The sequence below is a fragment of the Pogoniulus pusillus genome, chromosome 27 (assembly GCF_015220805.1).
Source record: "Pogoniulus pusillus isolate bPogPus1 chromosome 27, bPogPus1.pri, whole genome shotgun sequence".
Classification (NCBI taxonomy): Eukaryota; Metazoa; Chordata; class Aves; order Piciformes; family Lybiidae; genus Pogoniulus; species Pogoniulus pusillus.
Genome location: NC_087290.1, coordinates 12,589,968 through 12,606,356, shown reverse-complemented (window position 1 = coordinate 12,606,356; position 16,389 = coordinate 12,589,968). Strand labels below are relative to the sequence as shown.

Sequence of the window (16,389 nt, the reverse complement as noted above, 5' to 3'; positions counted from 1 at the left end):
TGCCATGGTCTGGTTGCTTGGCTAGGGCTGGGTGCTAGGTTGGCCTGGCTGATGTCTCTCCCGAGCTGGTTGATTGTATGTTTCTCCCTTGGCAGGAGAGCGCAGTAGCCGTGGAAACTCAAACTCGCTGTCTGCAGGGCCCCAGCCATGACTCACAAATGATTTAATAACCCAGCAGCTTCCCCTGGCCTCGGCTCCGCGCTGCTGCCGCCAGCTTGCCTGCCGGCCCCCGCCCCGCCAGCCGCACCGCCTGCAGGACGAGGCTGCCTTCAGCAGGGCAGCTAAGAGCCCTCTGCTGCTGCCTCTGACGGTGCCAGTCTGCTGGGGCTGGGGACGTCTGCAGCTCTCACCCCTTTGCCCACAGCCTGCAGTGGCTTTAAGCTCCTTCTGCAGTTGCACTTCTAGAAGGGGGCACCGTGGCCCTGGTGAAGTGCTCGTTGTGAGCTCAGGAGCCCTCTTGTGAGTACAGGGAGGGGGTCACAAACCCACCCCTGTCCAGAGGGACAGGCACTGGAATGAGCTGCCCAGGGAGGTGGTGGAGTCACCCAGCCTGGATGTGTTTAAGGGTCCTTTGGATGTGGTGCTTAGGGATATGATTTAAAGTCAAAATAGGGTTCTAGGTTGGACTCGATGATCCTGAGGGGCTTTGCCAACCTGCATGTTGCTGTGATTCTGTGAAACCCACCCCGAACAGCTCCAGGGGGACAAACCCACCCCAAACAGCTCCAGGGGGACAAACCCACCCCAAACAGCTCCAGGGAGACAAACTCACCCCGAAGAGCTCGGAGCAGGAACTGCATGGGAAGAGCTGGGCTGCAGAGCAGAGTCTGTCTGGCTCTTTGTGTCTCAGCACCCCACAGGTCCTCCTCCTCAGTTCATTAGTGATTTTCTGAACTATTAAACCAGCCCCTTTTTAATGTTTAAAGTGTTTATTTTGTGTTTTTCCTGCCAAGAACATGGGAATCCACCCATACATTATACGGATCAGTCATTTCTTGTAGCCTTTTCAGTGGCATTTCCAGTAGAAAGGCTGTGAAATGCAATTAAGCCTCAATTTACTCCATCAGAAACGTTTAATGTACAGATTTTTGCCAAACATTCAGCCAAGACAGACTAAATATTGGTAGGAAGTGCCTGGCTGTCAGGCTGCTCCGGCACAGTCAGCTCCGCAGCTGCCGCAAATATTTGCCTTCACTGATGATTGTTTTTGTTCTTTGCTTTCCCCTCCCTCCAGCAGATGTCAAGAACAGGAACTCTCCAAGGTCAAACCTGAAGTTTCGCTTCGACAAGCTCAGCCACGGCAGCTCCAGCTCGGTAGGTGCTGGTGCCTGGCGCTGGGTGAGATGCTGGGTGGCTGCGTCCTGCCCTGCTCAGCTGCAGCCACTTGGCACGGGGTGCCCAGGGGGTCTTGGGGGTTAGGGTCTTGTGGGGGCTGCAGGAGGCAGACCCCATTGAGGGAGGGGAAGGGATTCCATGGCTTCTTGCCTTTCCCTTTGCAACCGACTCATGTTCTGTTCTCCATTCAGAGCCACTAGCAGGAGGGAGGAGTCGTGAACTTGTCACAGGTGAGTGTCTGTGGGATGGTGTCCTGCACAATAATAGAATCATAGAGTGGGCTGGGTTGGAAGGGGCCTTACAGATCATCTAGACCCAACCCCCCCACCATGGGCAAGGACACCTTCCACTAGGCCAAGGTTGCCTTATCCAGACTGGTCTTGAAGACCTCCAGGGAGGGGGCAGAATGCCCTGTGCCAGTGGTGGGCTGCAGCTGGTGGCACTGGTTATTGTTGCACACATCATCAGTAGCATCCCTTAAAGCATCCTGAAGGCTTTGGCAAGATGAGGGGCACTGAGGAGCAGTGAACTGCTGTGCAGCTTCCTCTTCCTACCTGGAAGTGCTTCCCCAGTGCTTCTGCCACCCACTATGGGGCAAACAGGCCACATCCCCACAGAGCTGGTTTGCCCCCAGTGAAGCCTTGTGCCTGTCTCTGCAGGGAGGCTGAAGCTGTCTGGGCTTTGCCATGTGCGCTGTGGGTGGAGCAGCAGAGCAGTTCCCTTGCCCTACTGCAAACCTCAGCTGGAAACAGCCAGGTGGAGGTGAAGGGAGTGCAGCAGGAGGATTAGCCTGGGCTCTCAGTGCCCAGGGGACTTGCTGTCCAGTGGCATGGCTGCTTCCACTTGGGAGCCACAGGCAGTTTATTTAGTGGGCTTCTCACAGGCTCCAGTTCCTGGAGTCCTCCTGTGCCATGAAATGGGGTTTTTTGTTAGGAAGTCTCTTGCTGAGCTGACAGCCCAGAAATCAGGGATTTCCTCCTCCAAAAGCAGGGCTTTTTTGGTGGTGTCGTTTTCAGCCTACACTGAGCTTCCTCCTGTCCCAGCCAGAGGTGATAGGCAGCTTAGTGTCCTGGGGTGGGCACTGCTGTGGCGTTAGGTTCCTACCTGTGACCTGTGCTTTGTAGCTGTCACTGCAGCAGAGGGCACATTCTCCTGCCACAGCCTCTGACACGTTTATCCTTTTCCTTCTTTGCAGAGGATTTTTGTTTCAGCAAAGGGAAACTCTTCAGTGTCCCGTGGGAAGAGGCAGGCCCCAGCCACGGGCAGCACGGTGCCCTCAGCCTGCGCCAGGGAGAAGCTCTCACCTCGCTGCCATCCTGCCCTGACAGGGACCCAGCCACCTTCCCACCGGGTGAACCTCTCCCAGCAAACACCCTACAGCCCTCCCTCTGTGCCGTGGGGGGAGATCATCCCCCACTGCCTGGCACCCACCTGTGCCCAGGGGCCGTGTGTCCTTCACGGTGCCATGTCATCCTGTGGGCACCTGCGTGTGCTGCAGCTGGTGGGTGCCAGGCGGGCACCACCTATCCATTCATCACCTCCGGGCTTGCCCACTGGCTCCTCTCAAGCAGAGGGAGGCAGAGTGGGCCCTGTGCAGCCCAGGTCTCTCCACCCTTTGTTTGCAGCTGCCAGTGGGGAAGCAAGGGGCTGGGTGTGTTCTGGAAGGGGGTGGTCAGGGCAGTGAGGTCTTGCTTGGCTCCACCGTTTGCTATTGCTTTTCTCAGTTTGGAGACAAGGGGGTAACCCCCCCCACCCCCAGGGGCTCTCCCTAGGGCAGGGGGGTTGCAGCAGCTCACCATCTGCTCCCCTCCAGCCCATACCTCACCTCACAGAACCCTTGTGGCAGAGCAGTCTCTTGCTCTGTGCTTGGCTTCTTGCACAAGAAGAGGGCTGAAGAGGCCCTGGGGGAGCAGAGCTGGTTGCCAGGGCTGCCTCATCCTCTCTGGGCAGCCTTGGAAATGGTTTCTGTGTCCTCCCTGCTTTTCCCTGCCTGAAGCTCCAAGCACAGGCCTGGAGAAGGTTAACCAAAGCTAGAGCTGTGGTAAATCTAAAGACCAGAACAGCTACTCAGAGTGAATTTGCCCTCTGGGCTCTGCTTTGCTCTGTGCTTGGATCACCAGGCAAGCAAACACGTACAGCTTTGGGTGGCGTTAGGCTGCTCCCCTCCTTGCAGGGTCTGTCCTGTTGCTTCTGAATATGCTTGTTTTGAAAGACAAGGGTTAGGAATTCTGCAAGGGGACATCCCTGCAATGCCCCTTCCCAAAAAAATACCTCTCTGAACATGCCAAGAAATCCTTCTGCTCTTCTGCAGAGCTCTGCCTGAAGCTCACTGAACTCTGTCCGTGGATTTCCCAGTTTGGTTTCTGACAGGCACTGCAATGCTGCAGACACCTCCTCCCCTTACCACTTTGGCAGCCCCCCCCAAAAAATGAGTTCTGAACCTCACGTGACAGCAGTTCTCTGAGCTCCTGATTCCTGACAAAAACAACTTCCAGTGCCAAAGTTAATCTGGTGCAGCTGGAGCTCCGAGGGGCACCGACAGCCACTTTGAGCAGGCAGAGCTGCACACCTAGGACAGCCCTGGCAGTGGCTGTGGTGCTCCCCAGGGGTGCCTCTCTCTGAGGGAAAGTAATTGTAGAAGCAAACCATCACCTCTCCTCCTCCTGTCACCATCTCCAAACCAGAGCCAAGCCAAGCAGAACAAGACTGGCTCTGTGTGACATGACTGGCACCCCGGGCACTTGGCTCACATAGGTGCTCCCACTTGTGTGTGTGATTGACCCATCTGGCAAGGCTGCAGCCCTCATGGGAGAGAAGTCAGATGAAAGGAGGAAAACTCGTGGAGAAGGTGGAGAACAGTCTCACAGGCACCAAGTGTGCTCCGTGGGACCAGGAAGTAGCAGCAACCACCAGTGGGAGCATTCCCTCCTGCTTCCAGCGAGTCGCATTTCAGCAGAGTTTGACTCTGGAGGTTTTCTTTGCAAGAGGAGGAGGAGGAGGAGGCTGTGCTCTGCCTGCCCCTAGCTAGCTATGGTTCCACATAGCTTTGCTGTTCAGCACTTCTGTCTGGCCATGCTTTGGCAGTACTTTCCAGCCCACCCCTGGTTCTTCCCTGTAGAAGCTTTTGATCTGTTTCCCTGACACTGATTGGTGCCACGACCTGCTTCAGGGTCTGTCCTTGGCTTGCTTCCCTTGCTCCCATAGATGTCCTCCTTTGCCTGGGTGTTGATCTCCGTGAGATCTTTCAGCAGATGGTGCAGTGGCTACTGTCAGTTGGGCTCTTCACTTTTGGTAGTTTGGGTTTTTTTTGTGTGTGTTTTTCCCCCCTCCCTCTCCCCCCATTGTTTTTACTTGAAACTGACTTTCCTTTTGGTCCTAGAGTGGTTTCTAAAGTTAACCAAAGGCCCTGGCAGGCAGGGCAGTGGGCAGCTTCAAGTGAGGCAGACACAGTGTGTTGACTTTGTGCTGGAAATGGCAGCTGGGCTGGGAGGTGTGCTGGGGAGCATCTTCAGCAAGCACTTCCCACAACGGGTTGTAGAGACCCTGTGCCACATCCCACTCAGCAGCTGGGCAGCTCAAGTTCCTGCCCTGCCAGGCTGTGGTGTGGTTCTTGCCTCCTGGCACTGCCTTGCAGAGCAGGGTGCTCCTGGGGTGTCCTGAGCTGTCCTCAGTGGTGCTGGGACCAGCTGCTGTGTTAGAGATGGGAAGTGCCTGCACTGCCAGCAGTTGGTGAAGTTGTTCCTGTATAGACACTGCAAACCTGTTTGTGCTGGTAGGTCACACACATGCACATCCATCTGGAACAGTGGTTTTATGTATATCAGAAACAAGATCCTGAGCTGGCACTAACCTTCTTGGGCAGTGCATTTTCTGATCCCCACCATTTCTGCGCCTGTAACTTCTATCAGCCTCACAGGTGACTTGGCACAGGGAGCAGAAGGAGCTTACAGGCAGGCTGGGGGGGATCATGAACCGCCCCTCAATAGCACAGGGGACTCTCTCCTGTCCTGTCCCCCTTTCCCAATGAGTTTCCAGTCCCCCAGCTGTTCCTGCTGCCACTTGGCTTGGGTCAGTTCCTGACCTTGGTGATGGGCAGGTCCAGGTCTCCAGCGCTGGAGCCACAGGCTCTGAGTCCTGGCAGCAAGAGGGAACTCTGCTCTCCCTTCCACCAGTGTCTCCTGTGTCTGTGGCCCTGGGCCCTGACTTGCCCCTGCAGAGCTGGCAGCCATCTGCTGCTGCTCCTTGTGGGTCGTTCTGCAGGAGAGCACTTAGAACCTACTTGTGTCTTCTCGAAACCTTGCGGTGTCAAGCACAGGGTTACACTTAAGCACAGCGTGGAAGTGCTTTTATTCTGAGCAAAAAGAAGGGACCCTAAGCACAAACTCAGCTTCTTTCCAGAGTTTTGAGGGTCTTCAGGAACAGCTGAAGGTACCAGGGTACTGCTGTGGATGGGTGTTTAACCAAGGGCTGGGGGCTCCTCGGCTGCGGGGGCCCGAGGCTCCTCATCTGCCTTCAGCTTGGCTGCAAGAGGTGCTGAGCTCTGATAACCACCTTTAAAGCCAGTGCTGGCCAGAGCTCAGCACCTCCCCAGATGGCTCCTTGCACTCACCTTGCTTTGCTGCCTTCCCAACGTTGTGCTGCCCCAAGAGCTGGCCGGGAGCCTGCATCCCCACTCCCAGAGCATGCTTTCATTCCCCTCACTGAATGTAGCACTGCGTGTGTGTCCTGCAAAGGGAAATGCTGAATTTCTACCATTAGAATGTGAAGAGAGATTATATAGAGAGTGAAAACAAAAGAAGTATCTTGGAAGGAGCAAAAAAAAAATGTCTCTGACAAAGTTTATTTTTTAACGTAGAGGCGGTGCTTTGTAGTTCCTGGTGGCCTATGTCTTGTTGTAAATAATGTACATTTAATTTATTGCTATGGTAGCAGATTGTATTTGTTCTGTATAAAAGGAGAGGGTCACAAATTGTATATTTTGTTGCTTACCTGTGTCTTTGCAAAATTCACAATAAATAACATATTTTGTGTCCACGCCTGCTGCGTTGGCTGTGGCCATCAAGCCAGCCAGCACCCCAGGGCATTGCCTGGGGGAGATGATCTTTACAGGCCTGTAAGAGCCATGAGATGGCAGCAGTGGGGCTGAGATGTTGTTGATGTGGGTCTGTGCTCGGCACTGGTCAGGTCATACCTTGAGTGCTGTGTCCAGTTCTCAATTCAAGAGAGATGTTGAGGTACTGGAATGTGTCCAGAGAAGGGTGACGAAGCACAGCCCTGTGAGGAGAGGCTGATGGAGCTGGGGGTGTGCAGCCTGGAAAAGAGGAGGCTCAGAGGTGACCTCACTGCTGTCTACAAACTACCTGAAAGGAGGTTGTAGCCAGCTGGGGTTGGTCTCTTCTGCCAGGCAACCAGCAACAGAACAAGGGGACACAGTCTCAAGCTGTGCCAGGGCAGAGCTGGATGTTAGGAGGAAGTTGTTGGCAGAGAGAGTGATTGGCATTGGAATGGGCTGCCCAGGGAGGTGGTGGAGTCACCATCCTTGGAGGTGTTCAAGAAAAGACTGGATGGTGCCATGGTCTAAGTTGATTAGGTACGGCTGGGTGCTAGGATGGCCTGGATGAGCTTGGAGGTCTCTTCCAACCTGGTTGATTCTATGGCAAGCATGGGAGTGTCACAGTGCAGGCAGATGTGAAAAGGGATGTTTGAAATGAGTTGTGCAGGGATGTGGTTGAGGCCCCAACCCTGGAGATGTTCAGGGTCAAACCTGATCTAGTTGGAGATGTCTCTGCTGACAGCAAGGGATCACAGGATGTCAAGGACTGGAGATCTAAGGTCCAACCCCACTTCCAGAGCAGGTCCTTATCTTTTAGCACAGGTCACACAGCAACACATCCAGAAGAGTCTTGAAAGTCTCCCGAGAAGGAGACTCCACAATCTCTCTGGGCAGCCTGTGCCACTGCTCTGTGATCCTTACAGGAAAGTTTTTCCTCATGCTGAAGTGGAATGTCCTGTGCTGCAGTTTAGATCTGTTGCCCTTTGTCCTATCACAGCATGCGAGGGGGTTTGGACAAGATGACCTTGGTGTGTGTGGGTCCCTTCCAACCTGATGTATTCTGTGATCTCTGCCGGGACCAGAGTGACAGAGGAGGATGCTGCTTCTCTCCTGTGAGTGTAGTGATCTTAACCAAGTGACCTGTTGGAGCTGGAATCAGTGCCCCAAGGAGCTCAGTGTCAGCTGGTCCTTTGGCACAAAGCAGTGCCTGTCAGCAGGCAGCCCACATGCTGAGGAAACAAACAGGCAGCAAATTCACTTTGCCTGAACCAGCTCAGCATACCTTGGGTCGTCACTCTTGGCATCTTGGCTGCCTGCAGCCAGCTCTGTGAGCTAACTGTGAAATTGGATTTTCTCTCCTCAGGCTCCTTTTCACATCCTCCTAATTCCCCAGAGCTCTTCCTCCCTGGACACCAAGAAAAAGGCTCTGATTGTTTGGGGACAGTGCCTTTCCCCCCACAGCTCAGCTGCACAAAGCACGAAGCTGTGAGCCAGACCTGGGATTTTAACATTCTGTGATGGCAGCACCAGGGCCATTCAGTTGTACCCGAGGGGATAAAACAATACCCTTTGCCAGGGCAGAAACCACCACCACCACCACCAGCACTTTGTTCACTCTCCACAGCCCAGCAGCCTGGCTCAGGTGGCAGACTTAGCACTGCAGCCGTGGCAGACTTAGCACTCCAGGGGATGCTCCGACAGGACCGGTCACAGCCCAGCTGTGAGTATCTGGGGATGGCTGAGGTGGGGTCCTGGTCAGGTGCTGGCTGCAGCTGGGGGACACAGGCTGGGTTTGTGGTTGCTCCCACTCAGGTGCAACAAAACCAAGCACAAAGTGCCCAGGCTTGAGCTGCTGCCAGCTTCCTTCCAGGACTCTGCTGGGGGTTGCACTCTCCTGCCAAGAGCAAGGTGTGAGCTCTGGGGCTGTGTTTATCAGAGCCACCAACTTACACTGGGAGTGGCAGGTGAAGAACAAACCCAAACCTAAAAAGTTGTGTTTCTCTTAATAAATCTTTATTGGTGCAGAAGTTTTTCCTGGTTACCAAACCCAAATTCTCCCCTTTGTCCAGTACTGCCACCAGATCCCAGCTCTGGCCAAAATGAAGTTGAGTTCAGCCCAAGATGAAGCCATGCCTTCCCTCCAGCTGTGGTCATGGTCCTGCTTCCTAAGGAGAAGAAAAACCCTGAGGTGAGCACTCACAGAGCGCTGGTGGCAGCCAGGGCACCCACCCAGTGTGTGCACACACAGCTAGTGACTGGCACTACAGCTGGGCAGGAGGCCAAGTGCTGGGGGGTTGGCAATGTGCTGGAGAAATTTCTCCCCTCTTTCTTTTTTCCTTATCCTTACCTGGCTGGTACTGGAGATCCTGTCCCTAGTAGGGCTTGGGCTGGAGGGTAGAACAGCAGTGAATCAGTAGAAGGCAAAGGGGAAAGCAGTGACTGCATTTCAGGGAGGACATGGGGCACAGGAAGCTCACCTACCTTAGCTGTGCTGCTCACTAGGGCAAGGGAAAAGGGAGAAAGAGAGATTGTGACTGAAAGAAGACACAGTGTGGCATGCCAGCACTGGTAACCCAGTCTGGTGATGGGTATTGGGGACAGCCATGGCCACCCACCGCAGGGATGCTGGCACAGCAGCCCCAGCTTGAGCAGCCTGGAGGGCATTTTACCTTTCTGGTAGTACCAAAGGGCACCCACAAGACACACGATGAGGACAAGGATGAGGAGCAGCAGCCAGGCAGTGGAGGCAGCTTCTGCCCATGGACAAGAAAAAGACCAACAGCAGAGACATGATGGCTGTGGTGCCTGACCCCAGCCGTCTACAGGGGCAGGAGCAGGGATGGGGACAGGAGCAGGAACCTGAGCAGGAGTGAGAGGAAGCCCCGTGGGCAGGAGGCCATCCTGCTGCAGCAGCTGGGCTGCAGGATATGTTTGTGGAATCCAGTGAGTTAAAGGTCAAATATACATCTACCCCAAATGCCCTGGCACAAGGGTTCCCCTGGTACTTGGTTTGAAATGGTGCCCTCATTTGATCCCCTCTGCAAAGATTATCTCTTGTCATACCCAAGACAAAACCTGTCCCCATTGCAAACTTGCTGTGTCAAGAGGGTTCTCAGTGCTTTGCCAGAGGCATCTGGCAGATGCTTCAAGAGCCTCAGCTCTTGCCTTTGCAGAGGACTTAGCTATGGCCCAGGACTGGTGAGGGGCTGACTGCCCTGTTCAGTGGGCACTGGGGTAAACCCCAAAGTGTTCTGTCTTTTGAAGCAAGGAGGCAGTTTTCTTGGCTTTTATCACAGTGGCAAAAAGTCTGATTAACAAAATGAGCATGTTGGGGGGGAGGAGGGATGATTTTTTTTGGGGTTTCCTTGGGAGAAGAGCAGTGGAAGGGGAGACTGAAAAAAGGAGAAGGATCAGTGGGAAGTTTCCTCCAGCAATCCCATGGGGTCAAGGGTGCAGGGCACAGTGTCCCCAGGTGAGCAGCCTACCTCTCACCTCCACAGTCACACTTCTCCTGATGGAGGCCTGCAGGCTGGTGTGATCCACCAAGCAGGTGTACCTCTGGCCATGGTCCTTCAGAGATGCTGTGAGCAGCAGGGATACGGAGGAGCTGTAGGTGCCGTTGAGGCTCTGCTGGACGCTGCTCAAGAGAACATTCTGCATGACTTCAGGCACCCTGCGGGAGTCCTTTGGCTCACGGAGCCACTGAGCCCGGATGGTGTGCGGGTAGTAGTGCTTGAGACTGCAGACCAGCTTCTGCTGCTCGCCTTCCACCAGCAGCAGGGAGTCAGCGCTGGTGGTCACCGTGGGCTTCTCTGGTGAGTGAAGGTGTGTTAGACTGGGTGTCCACCACCACAGGTTCAGATGCTGTGTCTGAGCACTTCCCATCAGCCAACCCCCGGGCCAAGTCCCTGCCCTCACCTTCTGCTTGCAGCTGGATTGTCTGCTCCGCAGTGAGGGAAGCCACTGACACCATGCACAAGTAGATGCCTTCATCTCTCAGCTCCATATTTCTGAGTAGCAGAGATGCCTCTCCTTTGGGAATCTCCTCCAGGGCCACCTCAGCCCGAGCCACCCGTTCCACCTGCCCGCTGGATGCATCGTATGCAAAGAGACGTTTCCTGTACCCTCCTCGCTGGAGCTTCACCCACTGGACGCTGGCACCTGCCTGGGGGCGGGTGGAGAAGGTGCAGTGCAGGAGGACATCCCTGGCCAGGGCGCTGGTGAGGAGGACGGGAGCAGTGCGCACCAGGAGCAGGGCTGGAGGGGAGAGCCGCGGACAGGAGCTGGCACCGGCCAGCGGGCGGGCACCGGCGGGCACCAGTCGCCCTCTAGTGGCCTGACGCAGTACTGCAGACCCCGGAGCAGATCTGGACCAGGCTATTGCTAAGAGAGGTTGGCTCAGATGATCCCTGAGGCCCCTTCCAGCTTGGTATTGCAGGAAGTCTATGAAAGCCCGAGCGAGGTGACCTTGGTGGTTAGTGCTCAGCCACGGGATGTGGCAAAGCTGGACACGGGACTATGGGAGTCAGGAAGGTCAAGGTGTATAACTGCCCAAGAGTCCTTAAATGGGCCTAGAGGACAGATGGGGAGGGACTCTTCATCAGGTGGTGATGGGACAAGGAGTAACAAACTGAAAGAGGGAGACTTGGATTAGGTATTTGGGAAGAAATTCTTCACTGTCAGGGTGGTGAGGCACACTAACAGGTTGCCCAGAGAGATGTCTCCTTCCTGGAAGTGCTTAAGGCCACGCTGGACAGGGCTCCAAGCAACCCTGGTCTAGCTGAAGATGTCCTTACTCACTGCAGTGGGCTGGAACTAGATAAGCTTTAAGGTCCCATCCAAGCCTAACTAGGCTGTGGTTCTCTGAAGAGACATCTTTATCACTTGTATTTTTCTTGTCCCTGAGCCACTGCCACGTTATGCTTTGTCATCTCATGTCACACAAGAACCACTGCAGCAACTTGTCCACAGCTCTTGAGCGTGGCAGAAGGTGCAGCAATGTGTGGTGCTTGACAGTGGTGCTGGGTGCTTCTGCTGGCTGCCTGCCCTCACAGTGTCCCTGATCTGGCCAGATCTGCTGGGGAGCCTGCCTGGGGACGTGGCTGCAGTAGCCAGGCCACAATGTCACCAGCTGCCTTCACCTCAGAAACCTCTTCCTGCTGTTCTTGAGTGCTGCAGCTGCACATCTCCTGGCAAGGTGACCACAGGTCAGAGGGCTGAGAGTTAAGCATAGCAAGTTTGTGGCCTGGAGATGGCAGCTAGAGCTGTGCTTTCCTGTCCTGACCCTGACTCACAGTGGGCACATGCCAGCTAACCAACCTCTTCCAGGTTCTCCACCCCAAGCTCCTCCCTAACAACAGATAAGCAGCTCAGGCTGCTGCTTTCCACACAAACGCCACCAGAGTGCTCTGTCTGCCGAAAAACTGAGAGAAAGCTGCAGGGGCATGGCTGTGCTACAGCTTCGGTGATGAAGATGCTGGCTCCTGGGGCTTTTGGTGACCGTGGCATGGAAGTGTATAAATAGGAGACAGTTATGCTTCTGAGAAGCTGTTTGGAAGTTCTTGGCTCCTGCAGTGTTTGGCTGACCCCCAGCACAAGGGTAGAACCCACAGCCTGTGATGAAAGCCTCTTGTCCCACAGCCTTACAAAGGCAGCTGCAGCTCCAGGAGCTCAGGAAGGGAGTTTCAAAACAGACTGAGGTGCATCGTTGCAGGAGTCCAGGAGCTAGGTGTTGGGAAGGGACAGGGAGGTGACATCTGCTGCAGTGTGTAAAGGCAGGGGATGGATTTGTAACACCCTAGTGTAGACGGGGAGGAAAAGTCAGGTTTTCTCCACACAGCCCTCCTCAAAAGGTCCCAGTTGGGGCACAGCTGGAACAGAGCTCTGGCAGCTGCTCCCCAGTTAACTTCTGGGAGTTAACCCAAAGCATCTGGCAGTTAACCAAGTGCTGGGGACGTGTGGAAGCCCCCAAGGAAGGTCAAGTTCTCTGTTACCTGAAACATGTGACTGCTTGGCAATGCCTGGGAAAAGCTGCCCGGGGTTTGAGGTCTCCTCTGTCTGCTCCTGCAGGAGGATGGCTGTGGCTCTGTATTTGCCAGCTGTGTGTCTTATGGTGCATGTGAACCAGGAGCTGTTGGCTCTGACCTCTCTGCCAGGCCAGACAATCTGGGTGTCTTTTACGAAGGCAGAGCTGATCCTGCACTCCAGCATGTCCATGTCCTCATCCACGTACTGAACAATATCCACCGAGGGCTCTGTGAGAAGGCAGCCAGGATGGACTGGTTGTGACCCTAAATGGGCAGCAAAACCAACCCAGTACCCCTGAGCAGCAATTCCCAGGGTGCTGCCCAGCCTTCCTGCACTGGCAGTGGTCTATCTCACCACACTAGCTCTGAGAAGAGCCAGCTCTTCCAGGAACTAATCCCCACCTCCCTCCTGCAAGGTACAGGATCTGTTGCCCTTCTTGCAGCATGTCTGACTCCTCACCTTGACGAGGAGCAGGACTTGCCCCCTTGATGCGAGTGAACAACTCACCTTGCACAACAAATGAGGGGATGTTGTCTGGAGGAAGGTTTTCTGGCTGAGACCTCTGACCTGCTGTTGATCCAGCTGTGCTCAGCAGGAGCCTGGTGTTCAGCCTGACAGCCTCGGGCTCCTTGGACAAGGGAAGGATCTTGCTGGTCTCAAACACGCAGGGAAGTTGCCAGCTTCTCCTGAAACTTGAGCCTTCTGTGGCGATTCCATTCAGGCTCCCCAGAAGTCCTGAAAGCCATGGCCATGCATACAGAAGCTATGTTTAGATTGTCATAGTTGATCTTGAAAGTGGAGTTTACTAAAAGCAGCAAAATGGTGCAGCCAGGAGCCTGCCCCTGTAGTGGATCCTGTTTAGCACAGCAGGCTGGGCATGGCAGGGAAGATTCTTGAATTTAAACCAATGCTCCACACTTTACCTTTGCAGCTGCTGATGCCAGAAGCTTGGGGAGCAGTGACTGTGTAGAAGCCCAGCTATGGACCTTGCTGTGTTAGAAGCTGGGCTGATAAAACACCCCAGGCTGGGACCAAGTGGGAAAGAGCTACAGCCAGTGCTGGGTTAGACACCAGCTGTGGTTACCTGCCTGAGCTGGCAGCTGCACCTAGCCCTGGCTGGCTGGCCAGTGTAGAGAGCTCTGAGACAGCTTCTGGTGCAGAGGTTACTTTTCCCCTTTCATACAGAATGGGAAAAGTAACTTTAAGCTACAAAATACCTCCTAATTAGGGAAAATAGATTGTGAATTCCCCGAGTCCCATGGCTGTAAGGTGGCATTTTGCTGTGGGCTTAGAAAGAGAGAGGATGGATGCAGCCTGAAAAGATGATGTTAGCAAGAACATTGATTTTAGTTGTTCCTTAATTACCGTGGGCTTCTCAGGGAGAGCTGTTTGGGGATGTGGGGACAGCTCTCTGTGGAGGTTGTTTTGTCCTGCTCTGCAGCAAGGCTCTGTGCAAACACAGTGACTCCTGGCTAACAAGACTGGGAAACTGGCAGAAACGGGGGCAGTGTGCTGGCCTGAGCACCCTTACCCTTGTGCCATGGAGGGGCTGTGCTTTAGCTGAGGTGTATAGGGCAAAGTTACAGCAGACCAAAGCACCCATCTCGTGTGAGAGCCAGGTACTGAGCATGCAGCAGGATGAGCCCATGTGTGACACCTGGGCTGAGGTGATGACTGCCCCACAGACCCCACCAGCTGTGGGTGGCATGCTCCTGCCCAGTTGTCCTGGGCAAAGTGAGGCTGGACTCTAGCAGAGGGGTTGGACTAGACGATTTTTAGAGGTCCTTTCAACCCCCACTGTGACTCGGTGACTTGTCACCAAATCCAGCTCCCCTGAACCAGCTGAGTGTTACCTGGTGGATAACAAAGGCTGTGAAACCCTGAGCTACCCTTCCAGGAGGAGACTTCTGGGTCTGTGTCTTTGGAAATCTCCAGGGGGGTTGTTAGCTTTGGGCATACCCCTCTCTGCTGCAAACGTTTCATAGCTGGGCTGCCTAGGATGGTGTCTGGTTCGGGACTGGTCGTGCTGTCAGGACCCCTCTGCCCGGGCTGGTGTCTGGTTCGGGTCTGGTGGTGCTGTCAGGACCCCCCTGCCTGGGATGGTTTGTGGTTCGGGTCTGATGGTGCTGTCAGGATCCCCCTGCCTGGGATGGTTTCTGGTTCGGGTCTGGTGGTGCTGTCAGGACCCCCCTGCCTGGGATGGTTTGTGGTTCGGGTCTGATGGTGCTGTCAGGATCCCCCTGCCTGGGATGGTTTCTGGTTCGGGTCTGGTGGTGCTGTCAGGACCCCCCTGCCTGGGCTGGTTTCTGGTTCGGGTCTGATGGTGCTTCCAGGACCCCCCTGCCTGGGCTGGTTTCTGGTTCGGGTCTGATGGTGCTTCCAGGACCCCCCTGCCTGGGCTGGTTTCTGGTTCGGGTCTGATGGTGCTGCCAGGACCCCCCTGCCTGGGATGGTGTCTGGTTCGGGTCTGATGGTGCTGTCAGGACCCCTCTGCCTGGGCTGGGTTCTGGTTCGGGTCTGATGGTGCTGCCAGGACCCCCCTGCCTGGGATGGTGTCTGGTTCGGGTCTGATGGTGCTGTCAGGACCCCTCTGCCTGGGATGGGTTCTGGTTCGGGTCTGATGGTGCTGTCAGGACCCCCCTGCCTGGGATGGTTTCTGGTTCGGGTCTGGTGGTGCTGTCAGGACCCCCCTGCCTGGGATGGTTTCTGGTTCGGGTCTGGTGGTGCTGTCAGGACCCCCCTGCCTGGGATGGTTTGTGGTTCGGGTCTGGTGGTGCTGCCAGGACCCCTCTGCCTGGGATGGTTTGTGGTTCGGGTCTGGTGGTGCTGCCAGGACCCCTCTGCCTGGGCTGGGTTCTGGTGCTGTCAGACTCCCTCCCGGCCGCCCAGCAGCCCCCAGCGCGGTGGGTACGTACCGAGGCACAGCAGGCAGACCGCTGCGGGCGCAGCTCCGCAGCCCATCGCGGGCCCCCCGCGCTCTTCCCCTCCCGGCTCCGGCAGCTTTCGCTTTCGCTTCGCCCCAGGAGCTGGGGGCGGGGGCAGGGCTGTCAGAGGCCCCATAGAGCCTCTGGGGTGTGCGATGTGCGGGGTGGGGCAGCGCCCGGAAACCTGGGGAGGGGAGCGACGGAAAGAGGGGTGCGAAACCGCAACTCCCCGCAGCCTTCGCTGCCGCTGGGGCTTGCCTGGAGCTCTCCTGCCTGTCTCCAAAAGAGGCTTCGTCTGCATTCCCTTCCTTGCGTTCTCAGTGCTGAGAGTGCAGGCAGGAAGAGCACCGCTGGCTTTTAAGGAAGAATTGTTTAGCCTTTCTCGGTCGGTGAAATGTTGTTCGTTTATCAGAGATCATCGCATGTGCTGCTTTGTACTGGGTCCGGACAGCGAGGGGAAGCAGGCAGGGCTGCACCTCTGGCTGTAAAATGCACCTTTGGACCCTCCAAGTGCAGATGATTTGCTTAATGCCAAGCTACGAGTGGCATTCGCCTTCCCTTAGGAGTCTGAGCACCTTTATGTGCTCGACTGAAGGGAAAAGAGGACTCCTGAAGCCAGCTGCCATCTCTTAATGCAGCTGGGGTGAGTGGGAAGGCTGCAGAGGCTCCACTGTGCTCTCCGGTCAGGGCTTCTTGCACCCGCAGTGGCTGTGCCCTCATCTGCTCCCCAGAGAGCTGCTGGCAGAGGCCAGCACATAAACATCACCCAGGGAAACACCCAGGGCAGGGATTATCCCGTGAAGAAGTCTTGGTGTTTCCTCCACCTTGAGAGGTTTAAAGAGTAGGTGAAGCCCTGTGAGCCAGTGGTGACAGTTAAACATTTTAATGCTCTAGAACTCTAGACCAAGCAGATGGACAAGCTGGGAATTAATGGGTGAATATCCCAGGCAGAATTTGGGAAGTTGTTCAAACCATCTGAACCTCAAACCTTGATGGGAGGGAAGTTCTCTGGACAACTGGAAAACAGAACAAACTTCTCAGGCAGAATTA

At 55.3% G+C, this 16,389-nt stretch overlaps 2 protein-coding genes across 14 annotated transcripts in view; one reads left to right on the top strand and one right to left on the bottom strand.

Annotated features, from left to right (window-relative positions):
- Window positions 1-6,369, top strand: part of RAP1GAP2 (RAP1 GTPase activating protein 2) — a 74,567-nt gene extending 68,198 nt beyond the window's left edge. For 8 of the 11 annotated variants that reach the window (XM_064166074.1, XM_064166068.1, XM_064166072.1 and 5 more), the window contains 3 exons: window positions 1,235-1,314; window positions 1,527-1,565; window positions 2,531-6,369. In XM_064166074.1, coding sequence (XP_064022144.1) covers window positions 1,235-1,314; window positions 1,527-1,535 — 89 coding nt within the window. In that variant the 3' untranslated portion in view covers window positions 1,536-1,565; window positions 2,531-6,369. Of the gene's footprint in view, window positions 1-95; window positions 475-1,234; window positions 1,315-1,526; window positions 1,566-2,530 lie in introns of those variants that run through there. The other 3 variants (XM_064166069.1, XM_064166073.1, XM_064166071.1) reach the window with 2 other exon arrangements.
- Window positions 6,370-8,379: 2,010 nt separating this feature from the next.
- LOC135187403 (tapasin-related protein-like) lies at window positions 8,380-15,441 on the bottom strand. 3 transcript variants are annotated; one of them, XM_064166082.1, is made up of 9 exons: window positions 15,331-15,441; window positions 12,923-13,150; window positions 12,382-12,678; window positions 10,307-10,645; window positions 9,874-10,200; window positions 9,058-9,141; window positions 8,870-8,886; window positions 8,736-8,775; window positions 8,380-8,553 (listed from the first exon to the last, which is right to left on the bottom strand). In XM_064166082.1, the coding sequence occupies exons 1-8, from the start codon at window positions 15,374-15,376 to the stop codon at window positions 8,761-8,763; spliced, it is 1,353 nt and encodes a 450-aa protein (XP_064022152.1). In that variant the 5' UTR covers window positions 15,377-15,441; the 3' UTR covers window positions 8,380-8,553; window positions 8,736-8,760. The 3 variants fall into 3 exon arrangements, with proteins under 3 accessions (XP_064022152.1, XP_064022150.1, XP_064022153.1); XM_064166080.1 differs by lacking the exons at window positions 8,870-8,886; window positions 9,058-9,141 and having other exon boundaries at window positions 12,382-12,642; window positions 15,331-15,440; XM_064166083.1 differs by lacking the exons at window positions 8,870-8,886; window positions 9,058-9,141; window positions 12,382-12,678 and having other exon boundaries at window positions 15,331-15,440.
- Between the last annotated feature and the right edge of the window lie 948 nt (window positions 15,442-16,389).